Source organism: Lactuca virosa, chromosome 4, assembly GCF_052849685.1.
Source record: "Lactuca virosa cultivar CGN04683 chromosome 4, Lactuca_virosa_CGN04683_v6, whole genome shotgun sequence".
Classification (NCBI taxonomy): domain Eukaryota; kingdom Viridiplantae; phylum Streptophyta; class Magnoliopsida; order Asterales; family Asteraceae; genus Lactuca; species Lactuca virosa.
Window position 1 is genome coordinate 215807731 of NC_136429.1, and position 14134 is coordinate 215821864.

General features: G+C 36.0%; 1 protein-coding gene across 1 annotated transcript; it reads right to left on the reverse strand.

The window, feature by feature from the left end:
• Positions 1-1423: 1423 nt before the first annotated feature.
• Positions 1424-4309, reverse strand: LOC145105581 (uncharacterized). Its single transcript, XM_079042666.1, has 2 exons — positions 4092-4309; positions 1424-1715 (listed from the first exon to the last, which is right to left on the reverse strand). Exons 1-2 carry the CDS (start codon positions 4307-4309, stop codon positions 1424-1426), a joined length of 510 nt encoding a protein of 169 aa, XP_078898792.1.
• Between the last annotated feature and the right edge of the window lie 9825 nt (positions 4310-14134).

Sequence of the window (14134 nt, forward strand, 5' to 3'; positions counted from 1 at the left end):
GAACTCCTTCATTACTGGAACCAAGTTCATATGCATTATCGGTTCTTATGATTTTGACAGTCTTCTTGAATTGATTTTGAATGAGAGTAACAAAAGCTTTTATGAGAGAAAAAGCAGAACTCTTGTTAGCCAACAAATTTAACCATGTGTGTCTAGTAAAATAATCTATGATTGTAAGAAAGTATTTGAAGCCATCATGAGTACAATGTTTGTATGGTCCCAATACATCGATATGAATTAAATCAAAGGACTGACAAGAACTAGATTGACTTATTGGAAATGAAAAATATGTTTACTTAGCTTGAGAACATGTAATACATGAATCAGATGTAACATCATTACATAGAGAAGAAATGAGAGACAATTGTTTAAGCTTGTTCAATGGAACATGTCCTAATCTTCTATGCCACAACAATGTGTTAGAAGACTTATTGATTACACTGAAACTGGAAACAAATGGAAAAACTGGACAACAAAAGGAAAGAGATGTTTTGATAGTACGATGATCAAAGACATAAAGATCATTGATCCTATTTCCAAATACACCAAGAGCTAAATCATTCTTTGATGAAGGGTCCTGCATAAGATATTGTTCATCAGTAAAGATGACAAAGGTATGAAGTTGTCTTGTGAATTTACGAATCGAAAGGAGGTTGTATTTAAATGAAGGAACATACAAGACTCCATGAAGTACAATAGAATCATGTAAATGGATGTCACCAATAAAAGAAACTATAACATGATGTCCATCAGGAAGCCCAATGTAAGGTGGCTGAATTAATGATTGGAATGAAGAAATCAAATCACGATTAGAACAAATGTGATCTGTTGCACCAAAGTCTATGATCCAAGAAAAATTTGTGTGCAATAGTGAAGATGATTTATAGACATTGGCAACAAAGTCATGATAAGAAAATGAACTACCTTCGTTATGCATTGCTCCATCAGTTACCGAAGAATGAACTTGACTGGTAGAAGCTTGAGATAAAAATGCTTGGTTGTGAAATATTCGCATTAATTGTTCATATTGTTCCACAGTAACTGGAGAAGAAGATGTTGATGAAGTGACATTTTGAACACTTGATTTGGGATCCTCTTTCTTGGATTTAGTGAATTTGAATGATGCAAGAAATCCAACGAGACAATAACAATTGGATTTTGTATGACCTGATTTCTTACAGTGATTACAAATGAGGTGTTTCTTTGAAGAGGATGAATCAGTAGTGACATTCATTGCAATTGCATCAGTGTTGATGGTTGACGGAATAGAAATGGTGCGTTGACGTTCTTCTTGGATTATCATAGTATATGCAGCATAAATTGTTGGAAGTGGTTTCATATTGAGTATTTGTCCTCTGATAATTTTATATGATTCGTTTAGACCCATCAGCATCTTTATGAGACGTTGATCTTCAAGAAACATTTAAATCGATGTAGTAGTACCACAGGTACAAGAAGGAAGACATTGAATAATCCTCAATTCATCCCAGATCTTGGTTAATTTTGTGAAATAAGATGAAAAATCATCCTCACCGTGAGAAAGAGAATAAATCTGTTGTTGTATGTTGTAAACAAGAGCACCATCAGATTGCTCAAAGCGTTGATGTAATTCGTTCCATAGCTCGTAAGCAGTAGGAAGAAATAGAATACTGCCAGCCAGATTATTGTTCAAAGAGTTCAAAATCCAGCTAATCATCATTGAATTTGCACGATGCCTGTAACAACCCGATATTTCAGGTCAATGTAACAACTAAAAGTCAAATATGGTAATCCCTTTGTGGATTAATTAAAATAACATCAAAAATGAAATGTTCAAAAGTCTCACGTTGAGTGTACTAAGTGGTAGATATCGTAATAAGGTTTCCAAAAATATAAAGAACACAAAAATCCGAGTTATAACGAAGAGGTTATGACCAATTTAAGATCCGTAGCAAATCCGATAAAACACTGTTAAGCATAAAACGAGAAATTTCAATAAAATACTTTTCAACTTTAGGTGTCTAAATGAAAGTCGTAGTTATCCCAAAACCGTAAACATACATAAAAAGAACGCCCAAATCTGACTTCGTATGAGGAAGTTATGATTTTTCGAAGTTTCGGACATAGCAGTAGACAACTAAAAACTCGAATTAGAGATCGAGCGACTTTTTGCCGACATGACCTAAACGAGAATCGAAGTTCTCATCAATGGTATTGCAACGGTAAAAAGTCTGACGAAAACGGACATCGAATGAAGAAGTTATGGATTTTTAACGGTGTTTTCCTGTCCCGGCCTGTTAAAAATGTAATATTAAAAATAAATTCAAAATTAGCCAACAAAGTCTAAACGAGAGTTGTAGAGCATAATCTCGGCTACGCGTGCATATAAAGAACGTCAAAATCGGAGCGTGTATGAGAGAGATATGAATTTATGAAGTTCGAGACACGAAAATCGAAGCTGTCGGACAGCTCATGACGTGAGCCAGAAGTTCACGACGTGAGTCTGTGACTGATGGGTTCCAGAGCTGACAGTAGGTGTCTCGTCATTGGAAGAGGATAAGGGTCGACCTCACGACGTGAGTAACTCAATTCTCACGACGTGAGACCCCAAATGTTGGCCTATAATTAGATCTCAAGGGTTTTCCGAGTTTAGTTGCTCACTTCTTCCCTTTGTCGTGCTTATGCTCTGCGTTTAACCCCTCGAAGCCATCCCGAAGCCCCGGTTATCATATTCAAGCCCTGAAGGAAGTTTTACGTTCCCGAGATTCCCGAGGATCCCGAGAAATCAGCTTTCTCCAGTCGAAGTTCTGCTCGACTTTTGTCTCACTTTCTTCAAGCTACCAAGTGAGTTCATACCCCCATTTGTACGCTTTTAACTGATTTTAAATGCTTTTGAACACTTTACGGGGGAGAATACAAGTAAACACACGGTTAATCTTGTGTGAAAACATCTATCTTTCGTTATACATTTCAGATTGTTTTTAATAACTATCATATGGATCTGTTAACATGCAAAACATCTTACCTTACTTTACCCTCTCGGAATAAAACCTGATTATAAATACTATAAGCTTATTTATACGTTTGCATCATATTAAGGGTAACTATTTTTCAGTTTACCACTTTTATACATACAAGAACATCCACCTTTTATTATGCCTTTGTTAACATTGTGAAAAAGGATAATCATTTCAGATTCAACATATTCATTTTAATACGGGACTTAATTGAGAATTCGTGAGGCATTCATCTTCAATATACCTTTTAAGGTACCACTAGAAGTGCTGTTTATAACCAGAATCTCCCGTCCGGAGAACGTGACAAGTGTGTATAGATCTATACGGGACTAATGATCCCGCGCCCTGACTGCTAGCTACAGTCCCCGGGGTGACAAGTGTCATCTCATTTCGACGCCTGAAGAACGTCGCTACAGGCAAATTATGATAGTACGGTTATAAAAACTCACTGGATAGACAATTATTATGGTATTACGTTTTTCACAGGAAAAGTAACAGATACAGTTCTTTTCACATTCAAATACAAATCTTCTTATAGTTTTGATTTACAATAAGACTATACATCATCTTTTGAGCATGTCATAATTGCTTACAGGTTACGGTCTTGGACATTTGAGACTGCATTTCACTTTTAGGAAAATATAGGATTTTCCTGGTTCAAATACATACAGTTTATACAACGATCTTTCATACTCATTTCATACATTTGTTAGAAAATATCGGATTTTCTGGAAAACATACACGAACTTTCGAATGGCATACATTTTATCAAAACACTACTTATGAACTCACCAACTTTATTGTTGACACTTTTTCTTTGAAATAACTTGTATTCTCACGAAAACGCTAAATCAGGTAGCAACTACTTTTGAAGACTAACGCGCTGGCGTTAGTAACATATTTTGGATCACCATATTATATTTGATATTTAAACATGTAGCACATACAATCATGTAAACTTTTCAAATATATTTATATTATGGTGGTGTGTACTTTCTTTACTATTTAATTGTTATGATACTGTACTTGACGTCCTCCGCCCCCGAACGTTTCCGCCGTTCTGGTTTGGGGGTGTGACAATGCCAACTTGGATACGTAGGCAAATTGGTTGCAGGTGGTTGAATTGAACCATCAACAAATCCATACTTGTTTTTGGCTGATAATGAAGCAATCATCGATCGTTTCCAGGAATAAAACCCAACGCCATTCAAGACATTTGAAACAATAATAGAATTAGGTTTATCAGAGGAACCAATGTAATAAGGACATGAAATGTGAATGATCGAAGAATTAGATGAATCACTTTCAGCCATGATTGAATTGAATCAGAAAGAAGAAAGATGAAGATTGCATCGATTGCTAATCTGATACCATGTTAATTTCTAAGTATGAGAGAGAGAAATGGAAGACTCAAAAGTGTATTCTCCATTAACTGATTGTTCAACCATAAAAAGAATCGGGAATATATATAGAAAACTAATATCTATCTTCTAACAGAAATTAAATAACTAATTTCAACAACTTGTAACTAATATGTACACGTGGCAAATCATTATAACGCTAACAAGCACATGTGAGATTTAAAACGCATCAGATGTGGTTGACATATCATTTTAGTATGGTAAAAACGTTTGGTTCTACATTCGTGTTTTCTTTTATTTAGAAGCGTGGGGGTCCTAAATCCTAATAGCGTTACCTTCATGCATCAGTCGTAAAAATAAACCTTTCAAAGGAAATAACAACAACTTCGTCGCATAGAGCCTAGCATTTATGCACTTTGGATTTGTAAATGAGCAAAAAGAGCAAGTCAACAAAATACTGGACTATCAACCCTCTCAATTAAGCAGCTTGCAACATTTCCAGTCCCTATACTTCTGCTTTCAGGTTATTACAAATTCGTTGGAGGGTTATCATCGATTGATGTGGGAGCTCTACTTCTTTATGTCGGATGCTGCCATATAACTATTTTTCTAAATTTACTTGGAATTTACAGCAACTGACTCTAAGAATACTGTTAGCTTAATCAAAGTGATCGTGAATTATTTGTGAGATTACAAAAAACACCAAACTTGATCCAAAACATAGAAAAACTATAAAATGATTACAAAAATTATTTCATAATTTAGGAACTGTTCTTATGGTTTTTAACTTTTTTAAATTGGCTTTATCCTTATAACTTTGGTATAAGGATTTTTTAAGGTTTATTGGGTAGTTTAGAGCATCGTCCTAATTCACAAATTGATCAGTTTCGTAATTGATGGACTTTTTTATGATTAGCAAAAATGATGTGAAGGTAGTAATTGTTTTTTTTTTGTTATTTATCAATTTATTTGGATTGCCTTTAGAATTGGACTTTTTTTTACTTTTCTTGTGTGATGTAATCGAGCCGAAGGTTGGCTTTCTTTTTACTTTTTATAGATTGATTTGGATCATAAATCAATGTTTCCTCTGTAGTTTCATAAATTGTGAAATTGTTGGTTGGATTTTGTGTGTAAAGGTACTTATTTCTTTTCTATTCATCGACTTATTTAAATTACATTTAAAATTGTATTTTTTTCAAAAAGTATTAATGTTATTGTCTATTGCAAGCAATTTGGATGTTTTAAAGGTTATTGGGATTGACTTTTTTTTTACTTTTAATAGATTGGTTTTGATTAGTGATTAATGTTTCCTCTGTCAAGGAGTTATGCAATTGCTTGTTAGATAATAATTAATTATAAGGAGACAAACAAGTAAAACATGATGATGAGTTTTCCAATTTAGAATAAAATTTATCAAACATTATTCGCACGACGGAATTTCACATAAAGAATATATGGGTACATGCAACCTAGAGATCTATAGCTTTTTTCAAATAGTAACATTCTTTGAAAACTAATCTAATTACCCTAATGTAATAGAAAATTACATGAAATAAATCATACATTTTGGTATAATCAAATATACTAACTCTTGAGTTCTTAAAATGCTCCATGGAAAGCTAACATCCAATAGTGTGAATGTCTTTAATGGTTCACACCCAAAACCCTAGAACACTGTAACTTGAAAGAGAGAGAGAGAGAGAGAGAGAGAGAGAGAGGGGATACAAGATGAAAATTAGATTTAATCTTCCTTGGAGGCTTAGAACGAAAATGCAAGGCTAAGGGGTCCTATTTATAATTTTGGTAATTTATAGATAAATCAAGATTTGAACAACTAAATATTAGATTTAATTAATCATCAGTTCAAATTATTTCCTTATCAACAACCAGGGGGTTACTAGAAACCCTAGAAACTCCTCCAAGACCGTCCATGCTCATGGAGGGTTCTAGAATTGTTTCTTTTGTTCAACTATTGAACAATTATAATTCACCCCTTGCATCTTTAATTAATTCCAATTAATCTCGAATTAATTCCAGATTAATTCTGATTAATAATTAATCAATTCTAACTATTAACTATTTCTAATTAATATATTAACAGATCATTTTATTTCTCTCCTAATATCAATTCTAGTTGTTTTTGGATATGAGAGAAACCCCAAAAGGACTTTACTTTTATTCAATAAGATTATACCAATTTAGTTAAGGCCTTAGACACCTTAATCTAATAGTCTCCCACGTTGGATAAGTCGTTAACTACAATTGCAAGTATATACTTTGAATAACCAGTAAATAGTGCTCTCCACAACCATTGTCGAACTCTGATAAAATAAAACATAAGTCATCAGGTATTGCTTCATTTTACAAGATATCGTATGGACACGAGACATGGATACAAATCAATCTCATAGCTAATATTCTATTTCTTGATTTCCGATTTATGATGTTTGGATTCAGACTACTAATTGAACACATCAATTTAGTTCGAGCTAGACCTAACACATGAATGCCAACATCAAATCACTGAGCGGACAAAAGATATCGTTTTTCCTGTTAAGGCAAAAGTAATGAGTAAACTTTGACTATAATTAGCATGTCATACATGGAATTACACTTTATGACATCTAGTTACAAATGTGTTGATGCAAACCAATGTATAACAGACTTGTAAACTATGACTTATATATCTCCGTTTGAAGAATGGAAGATATTATCTTCTTAGAATTACTCATGATTGAATCCATGAACTTGTCTCTAACCATGGGTTTAACCAATACTTAAAATCCCTATTTTCCAAGTACCCATTAATATTGTAGTAATCCCTGTGCAATGTTCAATCACCATGTATAATCTACAAATATTCAATGATGGTCTTAAATTAGTACCTACTCCCAAACGTACGACTGAATGTGGCATTTTGATTAAATTAATATTAAAGAAGTAACATGTAAAATGAAACACAATAATAAACTAATTGTTTTATGGCATCACACTCTTTGAATATAAGTAATTCCCCATTGTTTAATGACTGTTGTGAACGAATCATCAAAGAGATATCCATGCATTGACCTTGTGTGATCTCAAGAATCCTTAGTCAACATGACTGCACTTTTATATAATATTTGTAATGGCAATTTGTTACTCAAAACATGTAACACCCACAAGATAGGGCTAGATGATTAACAAAGTGTAGGATAATTGTTTGTCATAACAATAAATAAATATTATCAATGGAAGATTATTTAGGGAAAATAATTTAAATGCAAGTCATAGTGGTCGCTAAACCAAGAGCGTGCATATTGAGAATGTCCAAATCTAACTTTGTATGAGGAAGTTATCATTTTTCGAAGTATTCAACATAGTTGTGTTAGAATAGAAACCAAAATTAACATCGTTCGATTGTTAGGAAAAACAATCTAAATGAGAGTCGAAGATTACGTTGACACAATTTCAGCAATATAAAGCAATCGAGAACAGATGTCGTATGAAAGAGTTATGATTTTTATATGGACTTTAACAGTCTAAGCCAATAAAAAATATAACTTTAAAAAATAAAGTAATAATTAGCCGACGGAGTCTACATGCAAGTTGTAGATATCATCGATAGCGACGCATCGATATAAAGAACGTCAAAAATGGAGCTCATATGAAGAAGATATGATTTTTTTGAAAAATCAAAAATCCACACGTGCGTTAGGGGAACGGTGTGCATTAGTCTGCCGACATGGTGACATGGACAAATCTGGACCTAACACGTGGCAGCAAGGGGCAGGTTAAACGTCGCTCAACTTGCACTGAGTGTATCTTGCTGGCACGCCGGCGCGCGCCTATTCAGATATAAATACCCCATGAATTCCTTCATTTCTCATCCCATACTCTCTTATCTCTCTCTGAAAATTCTTTGGTTCTTAAGTTCCAACTTTACTGGACTTCTGAACTCGTTTAGCTACGCTCTAGGATAACTAGAAGCATAACCAGCAGGAACACTCGAGTCATAGTTCTGCCAATGCAATCTCCCGATTTTCGTTAGAAAATTTCTGTAGGTTAAGCTATACTTATATCACTTTCAGTGTAACTTATATTTATATTCACAGTTGTTATGAATTCAAAAATAAAATTTATCAGCAATTTGAAGTCATATTACGGATTGATTTACTTATGGGAGTGATGTCTAGGCTTGATTTAGTGAGGTGTTTAAAGTGAGATTTCCAAACAGTATACTCTGTATACCAAACGGACCCTACCTATGACATGATCCTACCTGATTGTTCCTTAGTTGATAGATCTTGATGTAGACATTGGGATTAGTGAGGAATCTAGACTATCATTAGTCTACGAGAATATAGGACTAAGACATACTAATATGAACTTAGGTCACGTCAAAGGAAAAGTCAAGATTATTGGTGGAGCGCTTCCGAATTCTCTAGTTGCACACCAAAGTCAAGTGAGTGCATAGTTACTTTCATCTTACACACACACACACACACACACACATATATATATATATATATATATATATATATATATATATATATATATATATATATATATATATATATATATATGAAGTATTTAGATAATTAAATGTTATATGTGCTTATGTGCAAAGATGTTCTGTGTTACATGAGATGTTTTAAAGATAAATTTATACAACTTATACCGTATATGTATTTGTATGAATATAATACATTGGGTAATGAAAGGTAAAAATGATAACATGCCATAGTACGATGAAAGACAAAATAATGGTAGGATGTCACAACTTTAATAGTACTATTATACTGACGATGTAGTAACTAGTACTATTGTACTAACGATGTAGGAACTTGTACTTTTGTACTAACGATGTATGGATTGGTACTACTGTACTAACGATGTAGGGACTAGTACTATTGTACTAATGATGTAAGGACTAGGACTATTGTACTAAAGATGCAATCATCTAATACAATATAGATGGTAACCACAATAATTACAACGATGATCCTTAAGATAGGTCTCTATAGATGAATAAAGAAGATAATGGGAATGCGTAATCGGGTTCATTGTTTGATATGAAATAGATAAATAAAAAAAATTAACTATATTATTGTGGGTTGAAAACCCTATGTACTCACCGGGTTTCCCAACCTGGCCCACTCAGTTGCTTTGTATCACAGGAATTAGTATAAAGATAATGATGTTCGAACCTAATGAGAGTTTCGAGGAAATATTGGCCATAGCATAAAAGATATTGTAAGACCTATAGTGACTACATTTATGCTTATGTTTCTTGTATCAGTTATGACATCCCAAGTTTTAATAAATCAATAAAAAACATTTCTTTGGAAATACTTCTACGGGACAAATTCCGCTATATAAAGAATACTTTGTTTTAAAATAAGCATAAATAAAAAGGTCTTTTCTGATGGTGAAAATGGGGATGTCATAGTTGGTATCAGAGCATTAGTTTAAGCGAAATAGGAATTTTAGGAAGTCTATACTTAAACATAGAATGCTAAGTGATGATCATGAGATGAGTGTCTATTAAATTTTAGGCAATATACTTGAATTGACAGTAACACTAGCTTACATTAGGATAAGATGCCTAATTTGTTGTATTATGCTAAATGATTTACAATATAACAAGCCTTAGGTTTCCAAAATGTTATTACTTAACTAAATTCATGGTTTATTGCCGACCTTGATCTAAAAACTTTATGTGTTCGGGATTCTAAACGTTTAATTACGGTATTAGAACTGGCATATAACTTTCAGAGTGATAAGGAGGATCATGGAGTGCAGCTTCCCTACCTGCGGAGGAGCATGTAGTACATATTGCTTCTGACCTTACCGACACCCTAGCAATGATCGTTCCTTCTGAGGAGGAGCCAATACAGTACATTGATGACACCGAGCCTGACTATACTCCAGTCGAGCACCCGTATGAGCCCGTCTACACTCTAGCTGATCACTTCAGCTCAGACCCTTCGAGCTTGTTCAGTCACCAGTTGGACTTGAGCTTCTCAGCTCAGATTATGAGCCAGACGAGGACGAGGAGGATTCCGCCACATCCCCATAGATCTCACCACATATTCCAATTCCCCGATCACACTGACCCCGCTTTACTAGTACTCGTGTAACCACGAGAAATACTACTACTATCCTCTCTCGGAAGAAAGCAGCATCCCCGCCAACATCACCACCGCCAACGAAGAAACAATGTGGGGACTACACATGGATGCTCCAGATTAGAGCTTGCAGACAGGAGAAGGATACCAACTCGTTCTTTGAGGTAGGGGAGTCCTCTATCACACCTACCCTTGTCTCGGACAAACCAGTTGAGTACGCTATCTCCTTCCTTGTACCATGGACTGCCCATCACTCACATCGTATATGGACTCCGAGCTATTTCTTTTGAGGATAACCCTGAGGCAACTAACAGAGCGAGTATAGTATCTTAAGGAGGAGAGGGATGTGATGGAGACGATTATCCTACTTACTCAGGACCAGTTACAGGAGGCGAGTGATAAGGCTCATTTTCATCATAATCTGTTTGAGGAAGTGGCCAGTCACACCGATAGATTGGAGCTTTAGGTAAATAGGGAAGAGTCGAGGATTTCGTTTTTCGATGTTTTGATAGATTATGTTTATAGACAGCTAGTGCAGTTGATGGCACTTCTCATTGTGTTTTGTGGATATTAGGCTTTTCCTTTTCACGATGGCTAGGATGGACACATTTATACTTTTGGGTTAGTGTACTAGAAAAGCTCGCTAAACGTACTTGTTTATTTTGTAACCTCGGAGCATTTATTACTCTTACCACCTTTTTTGTGGCCAAATAGTATGATATTATGATGCATATTATACATATATGGTTTTATGAATTATGTGTTGTTGTTTTATTACTCTACTACTTTATTTAACGCTAACACTAACACACCACGCCATAACCATATCCACGAGGACGCTACCTTAAAATGCGATCGAATAACTCACGTTTCGAAACTAACTTTAGGAATTAGGAAATGGAACCCCCCAAGACTCACCAGATCTAACCATGGGCTCTAAAAGAGCAAAATGCACAGTCTATTCAAAGTAACCCACCTCTGGACCACGCGGCCATTGAATCCATGGTAGAGTAGCGAATAGCTAATTCTATGGACACGCTTTAAAACAATCGCCACACAAACTCTGGGATAGGGAGCAGGAGGCGAAAGCTCCCAAGGAAACATTCATGGTGCTCCAAGAGCATGTACCTACAAAGAATTTATAAATTATAAGCCTAAAATGTTCTATGGGAACGAAGGACTCGTAGGCCTCACAAGATGGATCGAAAAGACTAGTCTATTTTCAAAATCAGTTCTTGGGTTGAGGGATGCAAGGTGAAGTTTGTCGCTTGCACATTCGTGGATACAACCATGCCATTGTGGAAAAGCCATATCAAGACCATGGGCCTCACCAATACAAATGCCCTTCTTGGGAGCAACTTAAGCAAATGATCATTGAGGAATATTGTCCTCAGGGGGAAATGCAACTACTGGAGCAAGAGTTATGGAACCTGACAATGAAAAATGCTGACATGTCGATCTACACCAATAGGTTCAATGATCTCACGAACCTTTGTATAAGCTTCGTGAATCCAGAGTACTAGAGGGTTAAAAGATACATATGGGGATTGGTTCAACCCATCCAAGGGTTGGTCACGATATCTCGACCAACGATGTATGACAGTTCCAAGAGGTTGGCATACAGCTTAACCAACCAAGAGATAAGACGAGGTACTTTGGTCCAAACAGCTGACCTCCGGAAGTCAGGAGAAAACAAGTGTAAGTGCGAAAGCGGATTTAAGGTTACCTTCAAACAAGCTCCAAGAAAGAAACATGAGACTGTCGGGGAATACGCCGTCATTCCAGCCTTAACACCGGCTACAGCCCCCACAACTAAAGGGCAGTACGCGGGTAAGCACCCAAAATGCAAATTATGCCACTTCCACCACTCTGACAACTACATTAACTGTAAACCATCAAATACTGCAGAGAGTCCGCAGCGGCACCTGCCACCAGAACTAACCCAGGGGTTGATATCGTGATAAATAATCGAGCCTGTTTCGAGTGTGGGATTACTGGACATATCAAGAGGAGCTTCCCAATGCTGAGAAATAATGGAGGAAATTCCCACGGTAGAGTTTTTGTGATTGGCGCGAGGGATGCCATCCAGGACCCCACCGTTGTAATAGGTACATTTCTTGTTGATGGTTTATATGCATCTATACTCTTTGATTATGTTGCTGAAAGAAGCTTTATTACACCTAAGTTTAAAGAACTTTTAAAGCATAATTCTAGGAACCTAGACGAGACTAACGAAGTGGAAATGGCCAACAGAGAACCACACCTTTCATGTCAACCTCATGCCTATGATTATCGGAAGTTTCAATGTCATAATTGGCATGGATTGGTTATCACCACACTGATCCGATATTTTATGCTACGACATGGCAGTATGATTACCTTTAGCCAATGGGGAATCCTTAGTGATCTACAGAGACAAGCCAAGAAAAAAACCTTAGAATTATCTATTGCATGAAGGCGCAAAAATACATTCACAAGAAATATCACGCTTTCTTATCCCACATAGTAGATAAGAGGAATGAGAAGAAGGAAATCAAAGACATACCCCAAGTATGTGATTTTCCCAATGTATTTCTGGAGGACTTGCCCGGACTAACACCAATTCGTGAGGTCGAATTCTGAATTGATCTAGTTCTAGGGGCAGTGCTAGTAGCAAAATCTCCTTACTGATTAGCCCCTTCGGAAATGCAAGAGATATTTGGACAACTTCAAGAGATTTTGGATAAGGGCTTCATAAGACCAAGCTTCTCACCATGGGGAGCCTCGGTGCTATTTGTCAAGAAGAAGGAAGGAACCTTCAGAATGTGCATCGATTACCGAGAACTGAATAATTTAACAGTCAATAATAGGTACCCACGCCCAAGGATCAATGACCTATTCGACCAGTTTCTAGGATCCAACTTTTATTTGAAGATTGATTTAAGGATAGGGTACCATCAAATTTGAGTACAAAAGTAAGACATCCCAAAGAAAACATTTAGGACTCGCTATAGCTATTACGACTTTCTAGTTATGCCTTTCGGTGTAACCAACGCTCCAGCAGTCTTCGTGGATCTAATGAACCATGTATGTAAACCTTACCTGGATAAATTTGTGATTGTGTTTATCGATGATATATTGATATACTCACGGACTGAGGAAGAAAACTGTTAACACCTACGCATCATCTTGGAATTATTGAGAACAAACAAATTTTACACCAAATTCTCAAAGTATGAGTTTTGGATCAGAGAAGTACATTTTCTTAGACATGTGGTCAGCAACAAGGGCATTCACGAAGACCCTTCCAAAATCAAGACGATAAAGAATTGGGAAGCACCTACAACGCCAACGTAGGTACGCCAATTCTTAGATTTGACAGGTTACTACTGGATATTCATCGATAATTTCTCTAAAATAGCCAAACCCCTCACAGCACTGACGCAGAAGGACATAAAGTTCAAATGGGAGGAGAAACAAGAATTTGCGTTCCAGAATCTGAAACACATGCTATGTAGTGCACCAATCTTATCACTTCTAGAAGGAACCAATATTTGTTCGTCTACTGTGACGCCTCACACCAGGGTATGAGGTGCATACTTATGCAAAGAGATAAGGTGACCGCCTATGTTCCGCGTCAACTTAAGGTGCATGAGAACAATTACACCATCCACGACTTAGAGTTAGG

Excerpts from the sequence above, each read along its gene's own strand:
- LOC145105581 (XM_079042666.1), bottom strand. The coding sequence starts at position 4,309 with ATGGCTGAAAGTGATTCATCTAATTCTTCGATCATTCACATTTCATGT. Across the intron at positions 1,716-4,091 it reads CCTGCAACCAATTTGCCTAC|GCATCGTGCAAATTCAATGA; the intron begins GTATCCAAGTTG and ends GGGTTGTTACAG.